The 18,832-nt window shown below is 50.4% G+C and overlaps 2 protein-coding genes and 1 long non-coding RNA gene across 7 annotated transcripts; 1 reads left to right on the top strand and 2 right to left on the bottom strand.

Annotated features, from left to right (window-relative positions):
• Positions 1–42: 42 nt before the first annotated feature.
• Positions 43–5,559, bottom strand: Dtx3 (deltex E3 ubiquitin ligase 3). 5 transcript variants are annotated; one of them, XM_035450362.1, is made up of 6 exons: positions 5,460–5,559; positions 4,845–5,333; positions 3,525–3,583; positions 3,305–3,374; positions 2,205–2,953; positions 43–1,274 (listed from the first exon to the last, which is right to left on the bottom strand). In XM_035450362.1, coding segments are annotated over exons 4-6 (1,218 nt in total). In that variant the 5' UTR covers positions 3,306–3,374; positions 3,525–3,583; positions 4,845–5,333; positions 5,460–5,559; the 3' UTR covers positions 43–806. The 5 variants fall into 5 exon arrangements, with proteins under 5 accessions (XP_035306253.1, XP_027248049.1, XP_035306254.1 ...); XM_027392248.2 differs by lacking the exon at positions 5,460–5,559 and having other exon boundaries at positions 43–730; positions 1,057–1,274; positions 4,845–5,044; XM_035450363.1 differs by lacking the exon at positions 5,460–5,559 and having other exon boundaries at positions 3,294–3,374; positions 3,463–3,583; positions 4,845–5,327.
• Positions 5,439–6,316, top strand: LOC113832962. Its single transcript, XR_003480474.1, has 2 exons — positions 5,439–5,529; positions 5,665–6,316. It is a non-coding gene; the product is annotated as an uncharacterized LOC113832962 (long non-coding RNA).
• Pip4k2c (phosphatidylinositol-5-phosphate 4-kinase type 2 gamma) lies at positions 6,227–18,407 on the bottom strand. Its single transcript, XM_027392244.2, has 10 exons — positions 18,146–18,407; positions 15,671–15,768; positions 13,831–13,927; positions 12,850–12,993; positions 10,299–10,445; positions 10,078–10,116; positions 9,410–9,523; positions 8,756–9,023; positions 8,487–8,590; positions 6,227–8,369 (listed from the first exon to the last, which is right to left on the bottom strand). The coding sequence occupies exons 1-10, from the start codon at positions 18,317–18,319 to the stop codon at positions 8,289–8,291; spliced, it is 1,266 nt and encodes a 421-aa protein (XP_027248045.1). The 5' UTR covers positions 18,320–18,407; the 3' UTR covers positions 6,227–8,288.
• Positions 18,408–18,832: the final 425 nt, after the last annotated feature.

Raw genomic sequence — 18,832 nt, 5'->3', positions numbered from 1 at the left:
CCCACCTCCACCCTGTCCAAGGAACAGAGGACGGGTGTGGCATAGAGTTGCATATTTTACTTTATTTTTATTAAATTAAAAGCTACAGTCTGGCAGCAATTCCAGAACAGGGTGAGGAGGCTCCTTATAGGGGCAGAGAAGAGCGAGAGAAAGACTGACAGACAGACACAGGAGAGAAAGGATCCGTTAAGGTAGGACTACTGTTATCTTAACACACAGCTGGCTGGGGGGGAGCGGGAGGCAGCTCATATCAGTCCAAGGTGAACCAGTACCGTATTCAGGGGCTGGAGTTGAAGAGACCTCCATCGTCCCTACCCAGATCCTTTCCCAGCTCAGTGACTGGAGCACAGTACATACCAGGAAAAGCCACAGACACTGGAGGGGCAGGGGGCAGAGAGAATATGTACACGGGGAATGCAGGGAGGGGAGCCTGGGAAGCCAGCCTCTGCCGGAGGGGAGTGGCTCAAAGGGCACTGGAGCACTTGGCCAAAGGGGGGCAGGGGAAGGGACTGTCCCCTTCCCCACTGAACTCCCACCCCAGTCAGACAAATCCCCTCGTGGGTGGTGTGGGGGCAGAGAAAGAGAGAACAGAGGCTTCTGTTGGATCCCAGTAGAAGAGGACAGCAGGGGCCTTGGCAAAGGGGATGGTGTCCTTCAGTCATCTGTGATACCCTTGGCTCTCAGTTCCTCTTGCACCCTAGTCAGGTAGGTGGGGTCCGGATACCCAAACCTGGGGCAAAGAGAAATGGGGGTCGGGGTTAGCTGGGTGGACTTGTTCATTAATACCCACCCTCATTTTGAGTGACTCAGTAGAGGCCAAATTCAGACCCCTCCCCAGTTCCCATGAGGAGGGAACCTCCAAAACCAAGATAGGCCAGAATCTGCAGGCTTTTTGTTTTGTTGCAGCTGAGTACATGGGGACTAGGATGAAAACAGAGTGAGGGAGGTGGGTGATCTCCAGTTAGGAGACTCCCAGCGGAGGGGGTAGATGACTCTCCCAGAGTGGAAATGGAGAGAGGGGAGGGAGCAGGGGAGGCAGATGAGGAGGAGGCGCACAGCTGGGGTCCCCCTGTGCAGCTGGTCTTGTGGTGAATGTCGTTCCACGTGATGACATTGGGTCTCCCTGTAGTCATGGACGTGCCGATGGTGAAGGTGAGACGTTGGTCAAAAGCCTTCCGGAACAGGGTCAGCACCTTGTTGCCCTCGGGGCAGTCCGGGAGGTAGGCCACCCGTGTGGTACCAGGATACCGAACTCCTGGGTTCGGGTGTTCAGCCTGAGTGGAAGAAGAGACAGAGTAGGCGGAGGGCAGCTGGCCACCTCAAAGGTCTGGGCACCAGCAGAGGGTCATTCTGGCCAGTCTTTTTGTGCATTCCCAACAGACCCACAGCCTTCCAGGAAAAGATGGCTTTGGGGTCTGGGCAGTAAGCCTGTTTCTGGACATAATTCTTAATTGTTAATCCCTCAAGTCTCAATTCGGGAACAAATGGACTCTCAGAAGCAATGGAGGTTACTTTCCAGACAACTCAGCAAAAATTCGACAACAAGAAAAACTTATCTTTCGGCATTCCCTCTACCTATAATACTAATGCTTCTGCCACTGCCTCGTGTTTCCATGCTTCCGTTTCTTCCCTTCAGTTCCAGCTGTACACAACTCTGTCCAACAGAAAGACGTTTACCTGCAACTCTAGTCGAGCGTTTATTGTCTCATACTCTGGAACAGAGTGGCACCCCAGCGCTCGGCATGGCCAGGTCCCTTCCTTCCTGGTGTGCCTGCCTGTATCTGGGTCACCAACTCCAGACTTTCCCTCCACGGAGAATGCCTGTCATAGCCACATGAGTCCAGCTACTAGTGTTCAAGCCTTTCTGTCAGACATGACTTCGAGGTTTTTTTTTTCCTTGTTTGATTTGGTTTTCTTGGGGGCAGGGATTGAACTCAGGGGTCCCCATCTTATAGAGAGGCGCTCTACCACTGAACTACACTCTAACCCCCATTCTTGAGTTTTACATTTGCCTTTGGGTCATGGTGATAAAAAAGCTGGGCCTCAAGAAGACAGCCCCCGCCCCCAGCTCCAGAGCACCAATTCCTAAAGCATGCTGGGAAACAGCAAGACTGTGTCAAGTCTAATGACATACTCCCCGAATAACCTATTTTTCTTAGGTCAGAAAGTGAACTAATAGGCAGGGAGAACTGTGCTCTTCTTACCCCCTGGACACCGGGCGGGAAGACATACTGGATGACAATGGTGCCGTACTTCTCATAGCTGGGTAGCAGGAGGGTGGCATCCTTGGAGACCAGCATCCGTCCGTTCTGGGGCTGGTTGCCCACAAGCTGCCCATAGAATCGGCCACACATGGGGCAGGCTTTTTTCACCTGCAGGGCCCGTGTGATGCAGCCCTCGCAGAATGAGTGCCGGCACTTCTCCAATGTCTTGGCATTCTGGATCTCCCCCAGGCAGATGGGGCAGGTGCTTTCCTGTTCTTCAGCCTCCTCCCTCAGACGAGGAGGAAGTGGAGGGGGCAGGGGGGGAGGAGGAGGGGGGAGCCCTCTTGCCCCTGGAGGCAGGAGTGGGGCTGCTCGAAGAGGAGGCGGACCTGGGCGGTGCAGCTCAGGGTGCTCCCCACCACCCCCCAGAGCCAGGCAGCCCATGAGCTCCCCCTGCCTCTGAGCTTTCTTCAGCTCCTTCTCAGCCTCTTTCAGTAACCCCTTGAGAGCCTTGCGGGCCAGGTAGAGCCCATTGGGAGGGGCTGGGGGAGGACCCTGTGGGGAGAGCTGGAGCACGTAGATGTCAGAAGTCTCCCCATCTATGAGGATGGACACTCGGTGCTCCTCCCGAAGCCGGGCCAGCCGGGCTGGGGTCTCCTTGCTCAGGAAGTCCCACACAGGCTTGGAGACAGTCACTTTGTTCTTGCAGGTGCCTCCACAGGCTGCCATTCTGGACAGGACGAACGACACTGCCCCCAGGGTGAAAGGGACTCAGCGTGGGGAGTGTCCCCATTTGACACATATAAGTGCTTCCTACTCCAGGTTCCCTCCAAACCTCACATCACCTCCTGTGTTCCTCAAAGCCAACCCCCAATACCTCCTGCAAACTGTTTTTCTATCACCCCTTCTCTCCCATAGTCCCAGCACTTGCTGGGGAACAAGAGTTTCTATATTTTATCATTATCTAAACCAAGCACCAACCTTACTTGTTTCTTTCATTTCTCCCCTGACCACCAGCAACCTGCCCCTTCCCCTCATAGAAAAGAAAAATAGGCTTTTCAAATGAGAAGGGAGACTTCCCTCCCCTACTTTTTGCTCACTTTGATCCGGAAGAGCTTAGGATTGGCATGCAGGCTCACTCCTTTTCCCTGCTACTTGGAGACCGTTGGCCTAGTGGGATGAGAAAGAAAAGGAAGTAAGAATAGGTTCTCCAATCCCCACAGGCCCCAACTCAGTAGCCTTTGAAACAGACAGGAACCTGGAGTAGTGTCCTGGGCATGGGAAGAACATGAACTGAGCGTCCCCTGGGGGTGCAGGTACCTGAAAAGACCATGGGAGATGGTGCAAGTCTCTCTACTTCCACATTGAGCTGACCAGAGCTGGGGATGAAGAAGGTAGAGAGTTATGATAGCACTTCCTCAGTCAGCCCAGAAACAAAACACTTATATCGCCTCTCCTCCCCTGCAGAATTCCAGGCACAGCCTCTCAAATTGCTCAGGAACTTCACCAGACCAGCTCCCCACCACCACCAACCCCAGTGCAGAGGAAGAGAGATCCTAGGTTCAGACAAAGGCCCTGGGGATGAAGCCTGCACTTGCCATCTCCCTCAGATTGACTACACTGACAGAAATATTTCCTATGTTCCTCAACTCATTTCTTTACTCCACATTCTCAAATAAGTCAAGTCCCTGTTGTTGACGGGGGACCTTTCCCTGAGAGCGAAGTCTGTTAGGGATGCCAGCAAAGTGATAGCAGTCCCTGCAATAACAAAGTTCTCATTGTCACCTTTAAACCCATTGCCTGCAGAGCTGTTGTCAGCTCTTGGATCTGCATTTAGGAGGGGCAGGGCTCAAGCAGGAGCTCAGCTAGAGGGCCCCCACGTTTTCCCCCCTGAGTCCTGTCACATTCAGCTCCGGGGCTGTTCCCGGAGTGCGGCTCAATTAGGAAGAGGGGGCCATTAACAGTGACCTCAATTCCTTGACTCATCCAAAGAAGAAGCCGCTGTCCCTCAGTGCCTTCATCCTAGGGCCCTTAAGATGAAACTCTAGAGTCCCAGCCCACATGGCCCGTGCACCGTAGCATGCCCCCACCCCGGCACAGAGGACCCAGGATCTCGGTGTCCTAGCTCCAAGCCCTGCTGGCACAGCACAAGGAGGCGGGGCCACAGTTTAGTCTGGTCTAGCATTCCTCTGAGGCAAACCAGGCCGGACAGGAGCCCAGTGACTCCCTCCGGGCAGCGGCCCCAGGCAGGGACACCGAGAAAGGGCGAGGGTCCCCTGGGGGGTGTCCACCGAGGCACCCCCACCCTTCTCCTCCCCCAGACCTGGCCCCCAGATCCATCCAACCCGAAGCCAACTCCCGCATCCCTACTCGAGGAAGCCCCGGAGTCCCGCCGCTGGGTGAGGGCGTGTGTCCGCCCGACTGCGGCCCTCAGAACCCCCAAATGGAGGCCGAGGGCTGGAGGTGCCGGCAGGATGATGCTGGGCCCGGCCCCGATGGTGCCGGCTCGCAGCGCCGCCGGGAGAGCGAGCGCCGGAGGTCAAAGGCGGAGGAGGGGACGGAGGGGCTCGGGGGGCTCGCGAGGGTGCCGATCGGGCCTGGGGGGCACGCGGTGGGTGTGGGGGCGCCGGGCTCACCTACCTCTCGTCAGCGCCGCCATTGCCGGTCACATGACTGAGGCTGTTGCTGGGATGACGGTCCGGGCCTTAGCAACAAGGGGCGGGGGAAGACCCCGGGAAGGTGGCAGGGGAAGCCGGGGCGCCGATGAAGAGGAAGGAGGGAGGACAGCACCCCTCTCCCCTGGGCGGGTGATGATCACCGTTTCCCTTGGTCCCCTCCTCCTGCTACCCGGGAGCCCCTGCCTCTCTGCCCCAAAACAAAAATGGAGGCGCAGATCCAGGCTTTGGAGGGAGGGGTGGCGTCATGTAACCGAGGGTAGGAGGTGAAATCCCTTAGAAACGCCGCTCTTTTGGCTTCCCTCCTCCCGGAGGAGCCCTCTCCCCTTCTTCTTCCCCAGCCAGCTGCGTGGCACCTTTGGGAGCCGGTAGTGGATGGGTGCGTGAGCAGTGCGGTGGGTGTATGGATTTGGAGGGGAAGGCAGTCTTTTTTTAAAATCTTAGGCTGTAAGAGCTTTAAAAGAAAAAAAAAATGTTGTATGGGAAGAGTTCTGGAAAAAAAAAAAAAGGAAAACACTGGTACTACACAATAAACCCTGTGACTAAACTACTTCCATCCCCTCCCTCCTGCTAGTGTTACCTCCGGTGACCCCCCACAGCCTGTTGCCAGATGGGGACGGGTGACTAGCTTTCCACAAACAGGGACACAGGTTGGTGCAGAATGCGAAGTGAACAGAAAAAAAAAAAAAAAAAAAAAGGCTTGGGGTGGTGTTGCTGTCAAGTACGTGGCTCAAAAGAGTTAAAAATTCCCAAAGAAAAAAAAGCTCTGCCCTGCTTCTCACCAGAACAGTCTCCGCCTCCTGCAACTCTCTTCCCCGAGGCCACATCAAGCCAGGTTTTTCCACCAGCCAAGACCTCAGCCAAGACCTCCTGAGTCTCCCAGAGCAGCCACAACCGCGTCATCCATCCCTTCCCATCCCCTCCCCCACGAACCGGAGGACTGGTCACTCCTTCGCTTTCCCAGGACCTTGTTGTACTCCTCCTGCCCTCTAAGTAGATAGCTTTCCCAGGAAGCCTGGGTGAACAGAGAATTCCTCCCCAAATAGCTGTTAGGCTGAGAGGCCCACTCAAGTTAGGAGATGTAGCCAGAGCACTGGGGAAAGAGGGGCAGCACCATCCTACCCTTCCCTGGCCACCATCACTGCTGAATTCCCACAAAGTTGAGGAATGTTTTCCACTCCCATGACCCCACCCCACAACTATAAGTCCACAGCCATCTTGGAAACTTCCCACATATTCAGGAGCCCAACAACACCTTGAAGACCAATATTCTTCATTTGGTCTCTGCATCCTGTAAACACAGGGATCCCTCAACATTTTCAGAGGGAAAAAAGTTTCTGTGAATGATTTGGACCGAATAATTTATTTTATTGTGATATTGGGAGTAAATACAGGTAAATAGAGATTTTTATTAATAAAAAATGATGGAAAACAGAAGCAATAAATGAAGATGACCGTTCTGCCCATAATACACAACCTCTTGGTTGGAGAATCCAGTTCTAAGGAACTGCTGCTGGTGCCATGGGGCTTTATTGCATCAACAGGGAAAAGGGTGACTATGGGATGGATGGAAGAGGCCCAGCAGGCAGGCCCCTCCCACCCCAGCTGGGCCTGCCTTTTGCTGCTTCCTTTGGTGTAAAGGTGAGAAGGGGGCTTCTCCCTGAGGACCTCATAGCTTTGTGCCCTTACTGCCCACCCCCCACTCCCAGGGTGTGGAGGTCTAAAGGGGAACAGAACAGCAACAATGCCCGTCTTGGTTCCAAAGGCTCTGGGCAGAGACAAGACTGTCTATCTCATGGCAGAATCTTGTTTTCCCAGATAGTCTCACGTATCCTTGGCTGGCCTCAAACTCGCTATGGAACTGAGGGTGACCTTGAATACCTGATGCCCCTTGCCTTCTTTTCCCAAGTGCTGAGATTATAGGTGTGCACCACCACATCTGGTTTGCATGGTGCTGAGATGGAACCCAGAGCTTTGTACACGCTAGGCAAGCACTCTATCCACTGAGTTATCTCCAATGCTCAAACCCATACCTTCTTTGAGTTTTCCTGAGACCATGTCTTACTCTGTAGCCCAGGCTGTTCAAGCTGGCCTTGAACTCTCACTGACTCTGCTGCAGCCTCCTTGAGGGCTGGGTTTTAGAGGCATTAGCTGCCCTGAAAGTTCCTCTACATTCTGAGAGTATCTATCACGCATTAACTCAGCTATCTTTGGAAGGGATCCGGTGAGTGAGTTATGGCTCTGACTCCTCTCTGGGGGTGGGAAGTGAAGATGACAGAGAAGGCCATCTGTCCCTGGGAGACACATTAGCAGTGAAAGATGGGACAGAAGGAACAGAATAACAAACCCAACTAGAAAAAGTGTTTGAGAAGAGGGGAGGCCCTGTGCTGCGTACCTACGTCCAGGGAATGGGGATGTTCCCACACTCAAGGTCTCTATCCTCTTGAAATTATGGAAACTGAGCCACATGGAGCTCTTCCCTTGGCTAGAAAGGGACCATGGGCTTTACTGGATAGGAAGAAAGGAAACTTCACACAGGGTATGAACCTTGCACTCCGACCTGTCCTCCCAGGCTCCACTGCTCTCCCTTCCCCCCACCCCCTCGCTAAAGGGTTCCATCCCCAGCAAAGGCGCAAGGTTCTGGGGAGGTGCAGCAGCAGAGGCCTCACACCTGCCCCTAGGCTTGGACAGCTCTGGCCATATCGGGGTTCCTGATCCATAAGTACTCACTGCTACAGATCACAGTGGGGTGGGGTGTGGTGGAGGCAGAGAATGGACAGTAGTCACTGCTTGACAGGGACCTTCTCCATTGTCTGCACAGTCACAAAAGTCCACTGGGGTCCCGCCTCTGTGAGGTGCCAGCTGCTGACTGTCCATGCGTGAATGCCTGCACCCACACCTGGAGTCTCCTGAGAGCCCTCCATTCCAGGGCCTGCAGGAAGAAAGGATTGCCACAAAGAGCCCTACAAAGGTATCAGCGAAATCCAGACACTGTTTCTTCCACACTGCAGAGTGCATCCAGGGTAGCTGCTGGAGCCACGTCCACTGTCCATCTTGTCAGGTCCCGAAGATGGCAAACAACCCCTACCCCCAGCTCCTCTGATTTCATAGAAACAAGGTAATTTTCAAAGATCAAGGCACTTGGGAGTCAACAACAGCACTCTAATGAAGCAAGAGGGCTTACTGGGAGCCGGGAGAGCGGGCAGAAAAACGGACGCGGGAAGAAAGGACAGTGTGTTTCTCTGGTAGGAAAAGCCTATCCACCAAGATGGAATGATTTGGATGGAAGGAGCCTGCAGCCTGAATTTAGCAAGGAAGAGAAGTAGTGGCCACATCCAGTTCCCCTAAGACTCTCAGAACCCACCACCTTCAACATAAAGCAGCAATCACCACGGAGTCAGGCAGGCTCTTAGGCAAAGATGTTGGCAATGAAATCCAAGAATCGCTTAGCGTACTGCTCAGGATGGACAGTAGAGATCTCTGCTCCCGCCTGTGAGAAGGGACACGGGACAATGTGTGAGGAGCCTTAGCCCCTTCCTTCCCTTAGGCACCCAGTGCTCTCTTTCCAGAGGGTCAGGCTAAGAAGGGAAAGGCTTTGGGAACTCACCCCATGCTTGACGGTTTTCGCTGCATGAGCTGCTTTCTTCTTGGCATCATACTGTGTCAGAATGTCAATGAGGCCCATAAAATATACCTCCTTCTGGGGGGCCCCTGGGGAGAGAGACTGACAATGAGGACAGGGTACACACAGTCCCAATTCTTTCCCCCTGGAGTCAGTTTTGTTGTGACAAGCTAATCAGCTTCTCCATCCACCACCCTGGTCTCTGTCCCCCAAGGATGCCCACCCCCCCTTAACATTTCCAGGTTCTCTCTCACCCTCAGCACTCCGGATGGCATAGACATCGATGAAGGACTCAAACTCTCCTGGGCCCAGGGGCCGGTGGGAATGAATGTAGCCTCCAATGCCCTCAGGGGAGGTGCCATAGGAGCCCACCAGAGCAGGAGGTCCAGCCAGGTTACAGTCCCCATCCCACTCTGACTCGTCCTCCCGCACGGGCCCCTCTTCCTCCGGCTCAGAGCCCCGGATGATGTCGTGGATGCCCAGCAGAAGACTGTAGTCCATGATCTTCAGCTGCACTAGGAACTGAGACCCACTGACAAATCAGAGACCCCAGGTCTCCCACCCAGCTCCAGCTTCCACCCATATGCCTCCTTCCTTGAGTTTTTGGGCCCTCCTGGGGGAAAGGAACATATAAACCGAGGTCAAAGTATTCCCAGGAATTAGTGCCCGAGTCCTGGAATCTGACAGCACGCTCTCACTCCTCCTAGCCAGTGCCCATCCCACTCCCTACCTCACCCCACCAATGGGGGTTTCTCCTGTTTCACCCCCAACCTTCCACTCAGCAAACCCCAAAAATAAAGGCAAGAAAATTTTTGTACCACAAATGGAAGGCAAAAAGCAAAAAAATTTTAAAAACAAAATAGACACTTCTTTTATTATACAAGGCACTCTGGGCACCCAATCATTACCTCCACATCTCGCTTCAGCTTCTCCAGAAATATTTTCTTTTCTTCTTCACCAATATATACTTTCTGGTTCTTGTTGAGGAAGTCCATATCCTTAAGCGTAGGCAGCTCTTTAACCTACAGTTGGAATCACCCTTACCCAAAGCCTCAGAGAACCCTGCCTCCGTCCAGGCCTCTCTCTACCTCAGAGGCGTTGAAGAGAGCAGCAGTCTTACAGTTGCTTTGGGCCTGGACTCGTCAGTTGCATTTCATATGACACCCACACTACCTGCTTATGGACTGCAGTCAATACCCTCCATACTGACTTCTTCCTCCTTCTTCAGTGAAAACAGCTACTTGAACGCAAGAGCTCAGAATGCGATATGAAAAACGAGCATTCTGCTCTTCATACCTGGCATTCCCACCTTTCCCAAACCTTCAACACAGAATAACCAGTGCTAACAACAATGCTAACAGTCACCCCTGCTGCTCACACAGACCAGTAGGTTTTTTTTCATTTTTTTTAATCTCTTTTCTTTCTAGTGGTTTAAGGTAAGAATAAACAGCTGCAATCTGTATCCATTATGCAGAACTGCTTCTTTATTCCTAGAAATCCCTTTGCCAACACTCCTGCACCTGCACACACACCCCGCCCCGCCATCCCTCACAGCATCACCTACAAGGAATATTACCTTTTCCTTATCGCTGGCTTCCCGGGACACTAGAGAACCCTGTGGAGAGACCAAAGACTAAGTCAGAAGAAATAACAGGGCCAGCCAGAAGCCCAGTTCCAAAGATGAACAATCAAATCTACACCTCTCCTTTAACAGCAGTCACCAGTGCCCTCCCAAGCCTTCCTCAACACGCAGGCCAGAAGTAGCCCTCCCTTTAGCCCAGGTCACCCTGCTCTTACCTTGAGGTCATACTTCCTATGCACAGGAAGACGATGACTAAACATATTTCTCATGACGAGCATGTAACTGTCTTCATTTTCTACACTGACTCGGTACATGCCCAGGAATTGGGGCAGAAGCGTGTTACCATGACACTTCACTATGTACTAGGGAAGAAAATGAGAGGAAGGAATAAGGAAAGGGTGGCAGGGTAAGCAAACAGCCCAGGAACAGCAATCCAAGCACTGCTGCTCCAGAGTCCGGAAAGAACCCACAAGCAGAGGATGCAAAGCCAAGAGGTGGCCGGTCCCTAAAAATGCTCCTGGTCACCCAGCTTCTCCATCTCCTAATTTTAAAGTACCTTTTCTCACCTCTGTCATTCATTTGTTTGACACTAAGTCTCATATGGCTGGGGTGGGTCTTCAACTCTGATCTCTGTCTCTAGCTTCTAAGTGTTAAGATTATAGGAATGAGCTACCTTTATCACTTTTCAAGATAAGGAAGGCAGCTATTATTATTCTTACCTTAGGCACTGTGTAAATAAAGTCACAGAACCAGGGTTAAACTTAGATTTACTTATCAATGAAATGATTGTTTCTTTTTTTATTTTTTATTTTTTGTTTTTTTGAGACAGGGTTTCTCTGTGACTTTGGAGGCTGTCCTAGAACTAGCTCTTGTAGACCAGGCTGGTCTCAAACTCATCGAGATCTGCCTGCCTCTGCCTCCCGAGTGCTGGGATTAAAGGCGTGTGCCACCAACACCTGGCAAAATGATTATTTCTTGGTGGGGTAGGTTCTGTAGTATAAATGTCTACAAGGAGACCTATAATTAATTTGGATTGTTTTGTGTTTTTTTTAAAATAAAGATTTGAATTATTATTATTATTATTATTATTATTATTATTATTATTATTATTTTGAAATAGGGTTTCTCCTGGCTGTCCTGGAACTCTTTCTGTAGACCAAGGTGGCCTCAAACTCAGAGATCTGCCTTGAACACAAAGATGCTGAGATTAAAGGAAGGCACTACTATATGCCTTATTTTTTTATTTATGTGTCTGTGGGAACACCCCAGGAGGCCAGAGCATCCCTTGGAACTAGAGTTACAGACAGCTGTGAATCACTTGACATTACCCTAACTCAGGTCTTCTGAGTGAACAGGAAGTGCTCTTCCCCACTGAGCCATCTCTCTAGCCCAGTATCATTTTGTTTTCTAAGTCAAGTCAGATGTCACTAGCCTGGCCCCAAGTAAAGCTGACCTTAAACACTTGGAGTGGCGAGATGGCTCTTCAAGAAGACCTGGGTGCAATTCCCAGCACCCACACTGTGGATCACAGTTCCTGTAACTCCAGTTTCAGGTGGTCTGATGATATACTATTCTGGCCTCCAAGGGCACCAAGCACACATATGCAAGCAAAACACTTGTACACATATTTTTACCAAAAAAATAAATAAGTAAAAGTAATAAATAAGCCCTTATTCGTGGAAATTCCCTAAATCACTGAAATCTGAAGCCCATAACTCCTCAGTTGTCAAATCCAGTAGGGACTATAGTCACTGAATTATTTCAACTGTGCACTTGACCCTTCCGACAATCTCTCCTTTCACCCACTATGCTCACCTCTGGTGTCCTCCTATCCCTTATCCTTTATAGACGTACTCGGGGCATTAATAATTCAAACTACCAGTCACACTGAGTCTCCTTCATGGGCACTTTCCTTGCCCCTTAAAGTTTGTATCTTATTTTACTATTCTATCTATCTATCTATCTATCTATCTATCTATCTATCATGTATCTAGCTATCATCTATTTTTTGGTTGTCAAGACAGGTTTTTCTCTGTGAAGCCCTGGCTGTCCTGGAACTTGCTCTGTAGACCAGGCTGCCCTTGAACTCACAGAGATCTGCTCATCTCTGCCTCCGGAGTGCTGGGATTAAAATCATACACCACCAATGGCCGGCCAAAATAAAAATTTTAATTAAAAGAATATCAAGGACTAGGGCAATGCTTCAGCAGTTAAGTACACTGGGTGCTCTTGCAGAGGACCTGAGTTAATTCCCAGAACTTCTTATGGCAGCTCACAACTGTCTATAGCTACAGTTCCAGGGTATCTGACACCCTCTTCAGTTCACCCAGGGCATCAGATACACACACTGTGCATCAACATACATGAAGGCAAAATGCCCATAAACATAAAATAATAATAAATTGAAAAAAACATCAATCCCTGGGGCCAGTGAGTACAAGCACTTGCCACCAAGAATGATAACATGAGTTTGATCCCTGGAACCCACATGGTGGAAGGAAGGATGGCCAACTCGATAATATCACCCTCTGACCTCCAAGCTCATGCACACAAACAAACAGTGGTTTTTAGGTGATGGGTACCAAATGGGAAGGGATACATGACATTTTCCTATTAAATCAAACACTAACATGCATGCAAAGGCCCTTTTTAGTGCTTCTGGGGGAGAGACACGGCTCACGGGGAGAGAAAGAACAGGAGACCTCTGTGTGTGTGCTCACATGGGTAGGATAGAGGACAGACAGGGCTGGAGAGGTGAGCCCTGACCTGGTGGTAGTTGGAGAGGTTGCTATGCATGTCGGCAATGTCCTCGCTGGACACCTCTTTGATAACAAGAGTTCGATCATAGGAGATGAGAAACCGGCCATCACTGCCTTCAGTTTCGCTTGGGGGGCTTCGAGTAAGGGATACCTGGAGACAAAGAACAGGCCGTGAGCATATGGACTTTCTGTGTGACATGAAGACAGGAGGATAATGGCCAAACAACTGCTTCTCAAAGTGTATGAAACTCTTAGATGAGGCTGTTGAGATGGTTCGGTGGGAAATGTGTGTGCTCCCAAGCCTCATGATCTGCAACAGGATGGTCCGAGTTAAATCCCTGAGACCCACATGGTGGAAGAAAACAACCAGATCCAGAAAGGTTTCCTCCGATTCCCACCTACACACATTCACTAATACCACCCACAACTACATTAAATAATTAAGATGCAATAATCCCAGGGTTAGAGATTCAACAGGGGTTCCCAATTTGGCGACCACACATGACTGAATGAAACTGAATGTGAAACTCTAATTAATATATATATAATATATATGTATATGTATATGTGTACATGTATATGTATGTATATACACACACACATATATATCCTACCACCCCCAGAACAGCTCAATTAGACTCATTACATTTTCAAAGATGCCCATGACCACGAGCACTCACACAAAGATGGCATTAACCAAGGCTCTCCGTTTTCTTTTCTTTCTTTCTTTCTTTCTTTCTTTCTTTCTTTCTTTTTTTTAAGATTTATTTATTAATATGTGTACAGTGTTCGGCACCAGATCTCATTACAGATGGTTGTGAGCCACCATGTGGTTGCTGGGAATTGAACTCAGGACCTTTGGAAGAGCAGCCAGTGGTCTTAACTGTTGAGCCATCTCTCCAGCCCCAGCTCTCTGTTTTCTAAATGTAATTGTCCAACAGACCTCCTAGCTGTCAGGGACTACCCTCACCCCACAACAGCCTCTCACCAAGTAATCCTGATCATCAATGCCGAATCGATCACGAAGGTTCCTGAAGACCTGGGGACAATATTCCTTGAACTTGAAATGACTGGGAAGATTTTCTCTGAAACACAGGTTTTCAGTCATCACACTATTGCCTATATAATTCTCACAGAACCCTGTGAAGCATTTAGTTAGTTTGCTGTTGCCTTTATTTGGGTGGAATGTGTGCTCAAGTGTGTACATGTGCAGTACACACACACACACACACACACACACACACACACACACACACACCACACACACACACACTCAAATATGGAGGCCAGAGGACAGTGTCCAGTGTCTTCCTCTATTGCCCCCCTCCCCAACCTTATTGTTTTGAGACTGAACCCAAAGCCCAGCATTTTTTTTTTTTTTTTTTTTTTTTTGGCAGGGAGGGGGTTTGAGACAGGGTTTCTCTGTAGCTTTGGAACCTGTCCTGGGACTCACTCTGTAGACCAGGCTGGCCTCGAACTCACAGAGATCCGCCTGCCTCTGCCTCCCGAGTGCTGGGATTAAAGGTGTGCACCACCACAGCCCAGCTCGTCACCATTTCTTGTAGGCAGTCTGACCAGCAAGCTCCCAGGGCCCACTTCCCCCTGCCTTTTCCAGTGCTGGACAAACAGGAACCCTCAGCCTCACCCAGCTTTTCCATGTGGGAAATGTGGATCCTAGCCCTAATGCTTGCTGTACAAGTGCTGTTTGTTGTGAACCATCTCCCCAGCCCCAACTTTATTTGTTATTGTTACTTGGTTTTTAGCTTGGGATTAGCCTGGAAAATCTATGCAGCAGAGGCTGGCCTTGAATCCTGATGCTCCAGCCTCATGCACTTACTATGACAGGCTCCTTGAAGTACTTTAAAAGACAGACTGAGTGACCTGCCTAAGTCAGGTCACATGGCTGGTAAATAGTTTAAGTAAAGCAGGGCTTAGTGTACACACACACACAGTAGCATTTCTTAAATCTGAAGCTCAGTAGAAATATCCTAAAATTAGCAGTATTTACTGACAGTTTGAATGGCATCATCTTGTACTAAAGGGGATCAGAGGTCTCAGTTATTTTTCAGGAATCCTCACCAGAAGGTATTGATAGAGGCACCTGATCTGAGTGGATTTATTTGATGGAACAGACCAGAAAATAACAGACTATATATATAATGTTTACATGTTAACATTTTTAAATTAATTATCTATTGGTTATTTTTGATAATTATTCTTTATGCAGTCCTGGCCACATTCAGCTATTTGTTTATTTTGAGTGTGTGTGTGTGTGTGTGTGTGTGTGTGAGGAGACAACTTCCAGGAACAGGTCCTCCCACCATGTGTATTCTAGAGACTGAATTCAAGTTGTCTGGCTTGATAACAAGAGCCTTTACCTGCTGAGGCATCTGTTAGCCTTTAGATATCCTTGTTTGTTTTTTGTTTTTTAAAAAATCTGAATTTTTGCTTTAGAATGGATGAGAGACCATAAAATTTGTAAATTGACTTCTAAACCTAAAACCTTCAACTCATTTAACATTTTAAAACTATTTGCTGCCCTCTCTCTCTCTCTCTCTCTCTCTCTCTCTCTCTCTCTCTCTCTCTTGAGAAAGGGACTCACTGTATTGCCCTGGCTGGACTCATAGAGATCCACCTGCCTAGATTAAAGGTGTGGTCAAACCAGGCCTGGGCCCTTTTCTTTTTCTTTCTTTAAACGTCTAGTTTGTGTGAGTGTGGATATGTGTGTGTACTACAAAAAGCTCATATGGAGGTGAGATCCCATTTACCCCTTCCCCTCCGTGCCGCTCCTTTTCTAGATTTTCCTGAGGAGGGTGAAGACCACTTACCTATGGAAGAGGTGATTGTTGACCTTGATCTTGGAGCTAGCCTTAAAGTCATCTGGCAACAGCATCACCGGAGGGGGCACCTGGCTGAGCTCATTGATCTGGGGAACCAGAGAGAGGTGGTAAGATACGGCTGGCCGAGTCCAGGCCGGAGTCAAGAAAGAGCAAGTCAAACCTCATCTCTTAACATCGGCTGCAGCACATTTGCAAGAAGTGAGACAAGTACCCTATCCCATCTGCTGCCCCAGAACTGATGTCAGCCACCCTCACAGGGCTCCTCACACTCCCACCCCCATGGAACTTCATGCTCACAACAGCCACTTTATATCTGGCAAGCCCTGCAAGCAATCAGGCCTATTTTTAAAGCTGTGAGAAATCCAGAAAAAATAATTAGGGAAAAAAAAAAAAACAAACCAAAAAACCCAAGACAGTTACATGCTTTGTTAGGGGAAAGAAAAGGCATTTTTTTTTTTTTTTTATGCAGAGGGTTAATGGGACTCTGGGAGGCTCAAAAGCAATAGGGAATGAAATGTCTGTATACCCCGAGTAACTCCTTACAAAGAGGACAATTCCAGATCACTCTGACCCAGATCTCGGCAGTAGGCACCCACCGGCCTAGGCAGAACATCAAGGAAGAACAGCTGATCCCTGAGGAAACTAACACCTCTTCACACACTCATTAGGCGTCTGTTCCTCAGTGCAAGTCAACCAACAACAGGAGGTACACGGACAGTATACACTCTCCTTGGTCCCCAAGATTTGCAGCCCACTAATTCAGGATACAATTCTATCCATTCCTTCTCCTTGGTCTTACTATGCCTCCCCCTTACCTGCCATGGGACTCTAATCCCCAGCTTATATTAAATCCCTCCCTCTAGCTTTGAGCTCTTCAAGGGCAAGGGTCCACTCTAACATTGCAGTCTTTCAGACGCTTAGCACAGTGTCTGTCACACAGTGCTCCCCAGCTGTTTTTATTAGATGGATAGATGGATGCCTCATCTGTCCTTGGGTGATCATTATTAAAGACAGGCCACTCTCTAACCTAAATCCCACATGCCGCAGTGCACAGAACTGCTCTTGTCCTCAAGAGAAAAGAGGACGGAACATATTCCTCCAGAAAAGGGAAAAAAAAAAAAAGCCACTTGAGATTTCCAGCCTAAAGTCAGCTACAGCTCTTCCTGCCCCCTCCTCGCCACCTGCTAAGCAGGCTGAATCATTGCTAAGGCATATGTTCAAGGAATTTCTCCGTTTTACACATTTGAGGTCCGTGTGTGCTGGCTGGGAAGTGGGGCGTTGAAGCTAAAGTGTTTTACCTAAAGAGCTTGCGGTGGGTCTTACAGGTAACTCCTCCAATTCTTACCCAAGAAAAACCCTCCCCTGTATGTGTGCCACAGGGATGGGTTAGTCGTCTGGAAGGTACCTCTAGAGGAGCAGTCTTACTCGCATGACAGGTGCCTCAAATGGAATACTCAGATCACCGCTGAGAGAGCAGCAAAGGCAAATGGGAGCTAGCCAACTGACCACCAATGATGTTCCAATTACAAATTTAAAAGTGCAAAATTCTTCCTCGCCCCCTTACATCTCCACAACCATAGCAGGACCACCACGCAAAGAACTTGATAACCAAAATAGTCCCGGTCAAGCTGACGATCACCGCATCCCTCCTACTCCCAACCTGAAGGAGAAACCAGCTATGTGTCCCTCGCTTTGGCTGCTCCAAGATACCCTCAGTAAAAGGAGGTACACTGGGCTCATCAGCCTCCTCCTTCCTCCCAAGCTGCACCCTTTGGAGCCCTTTTCCGGCTTCTAAACCTCACAAATAATGTCCCTAGGACCACAGCTCCTCAGCCTTTTCCTTGGTTACAATTTGCTCCATTTACACCAAACACCATCACTCCAGCCAACAATGGGGATACAGCTATAGACCAAATGCATTAGGTCCCCTAGGGTCAGAGTTGGGTAGCTTCCCTGAAATGCTGTATATCTCGGGAAAAGGCAAGCAAGATTAGAAGATCAAAAAATCAAAAAAAAAAAAAAAAAAAAAAAAAAAAAAAAAAAAAAAAAAGCGTAGAGCTGTCCCCAGACAAAGCCGAGGCTCGAAAGTCAAGGACTGGGGCTGGAAAGCAAGGTGGAGAGGAAACCGAACTGCCTCCTTGGCCAGGCACTAGCACCCAACACCCTTTTAGAGCCACTCCCCTTAGTGTCCCTCTGGCTGGAGCCGGATTCTGGCCAGTCCCTGTAGCCGGAGGGTGGACCCGGCAGGAAGGAGTGCAAGGAACAGAGCTGGATTTCAGGTGGAGAAGATGGAACTCTAGGGGAGGAGTAAAGGACGGAGGGAGCGACAAGAGTCCACCGGGGGGGACGGTGCGCCGGGAGCCAGGCCGGGGCGGGGGCGGGGGCGGGGGCGGCAGCGCGCGGAGCTCCGGACGCTGGAGCCGGGGGACCCCGCAGGTCGAGGGGTGCGAGGCCCGCTCTTACCGAGTGGGCGACACCCCACAGGAACACGCCCACCAGCGGGTCGGCGGCCCGGAACACCTTCACTTTCTGCTGCACGAAATGCTTCTTCTTGGTTTTGGAGGCAAAGCCGAACCCCGGGCCGGGGCCTCCAGCTGCCGAGGGTGCGGTGGCGGGAGGGACGGAGGAGGACGCCATAGTCTCCCGCGCACCCGAGCGAGTGGGAGCGGGAGCCGGCCGCGACTCCCAAGCCCGACCCGGAAGCGCTGCTCACCTGCGCCGCCGTCACGTGACCGGAGGCTCGGAGGCTCGCCCGCAGGCGCGCGCGCGGGCGGGGCGGGCAGGGCCGGCGCCGCTGCGGCTCCGCCCGCCCTGGGCGGCGCTGGGTTGTCACCTGGCGAGGGTGCTCTGCGGGTGCGGGGTGCCTTGGCCCTCCCTGGCGCTGTGGGGGGCGCCGCTCCTTCCCTTTCCGACTCTGTCCCTGCGCCCTGAGACGGCGCTTTCTTTGTGAGACGGGGTCTCCTTTGCCCTGTGCAGGCTGGCTTCAAATTTGCTATCCCCCTGTCTCATCCTCATACCAAGGGTGCGTGGCACGGAGGTGTGGGTTGATCCTCCATGAAGCTGGGGTTGCGAAAGAAATGGACATGGCAAATCTAAATGTCTATTTTAAAGTTGTTTTATGTATATAGGTGTTTGGCTGGCACATAAGTG

The sequence above is a fragment of the Cricetulus griseus genome (genome assembly GCF_003668045.3).
Source record: "Cricetulus griseus strain 17A/GY chromosome 1 unlocalized genomic scaffold, alternate assembly CriGri-PICRH-1.0 chr1_0, whole genome shotgun sequence".
Classification (NCBI taxonomy): Eukaryota; Metazoa; Chordata; class Mammalia; order Rodentia; family Cricetidae; genus Cricetulus; species Cricetulus griseus.
Note: the sequence above shows the minus strand (reverse complement) of the source record. Positions and strands in the feature narration are given on the sequence as shown.

What these genes read in the sequence shown, in the direction of transcription:
- Pip4k2c (XM_027392244.2), bottom strand. Translation starts at nt 18,319, where the DNA reads ATGGCGTCCTCCTCCGTCCCTCCCGCCACCGCACCCTCGGCAGCTGGA. An exon ending in ATAGGAAGTATGACCTCAAG is followed by an intron (nt 10,117 to 10,298) that starts GTAAGAGCAGGG and finishes GTCTCTCCACAG; the next exon opens with GGTTCTCTAGTGTCCCGGGA. An exon ending in TGCCATCCGGAGTGCTGAGG is followed by an intron (nt 8,591 to 8,755) that starts GTGAGAGAGAAC and finishes CTCTCTCCCCAG; the next exon opens with GGGCCCCCCAGAAGGAGGTA.
- Dtx3 (XM_035450362.1), bottom strand. An exon ending in TCCCGCCCGGTGTCCAGGGG is followed by an intron (nt 1,275 to 2,204) that starts GTAAGAAGAGCA and finishes TCTTCCACTCAG; the next exon opens with GCTGAACACCCGAACCCAGG.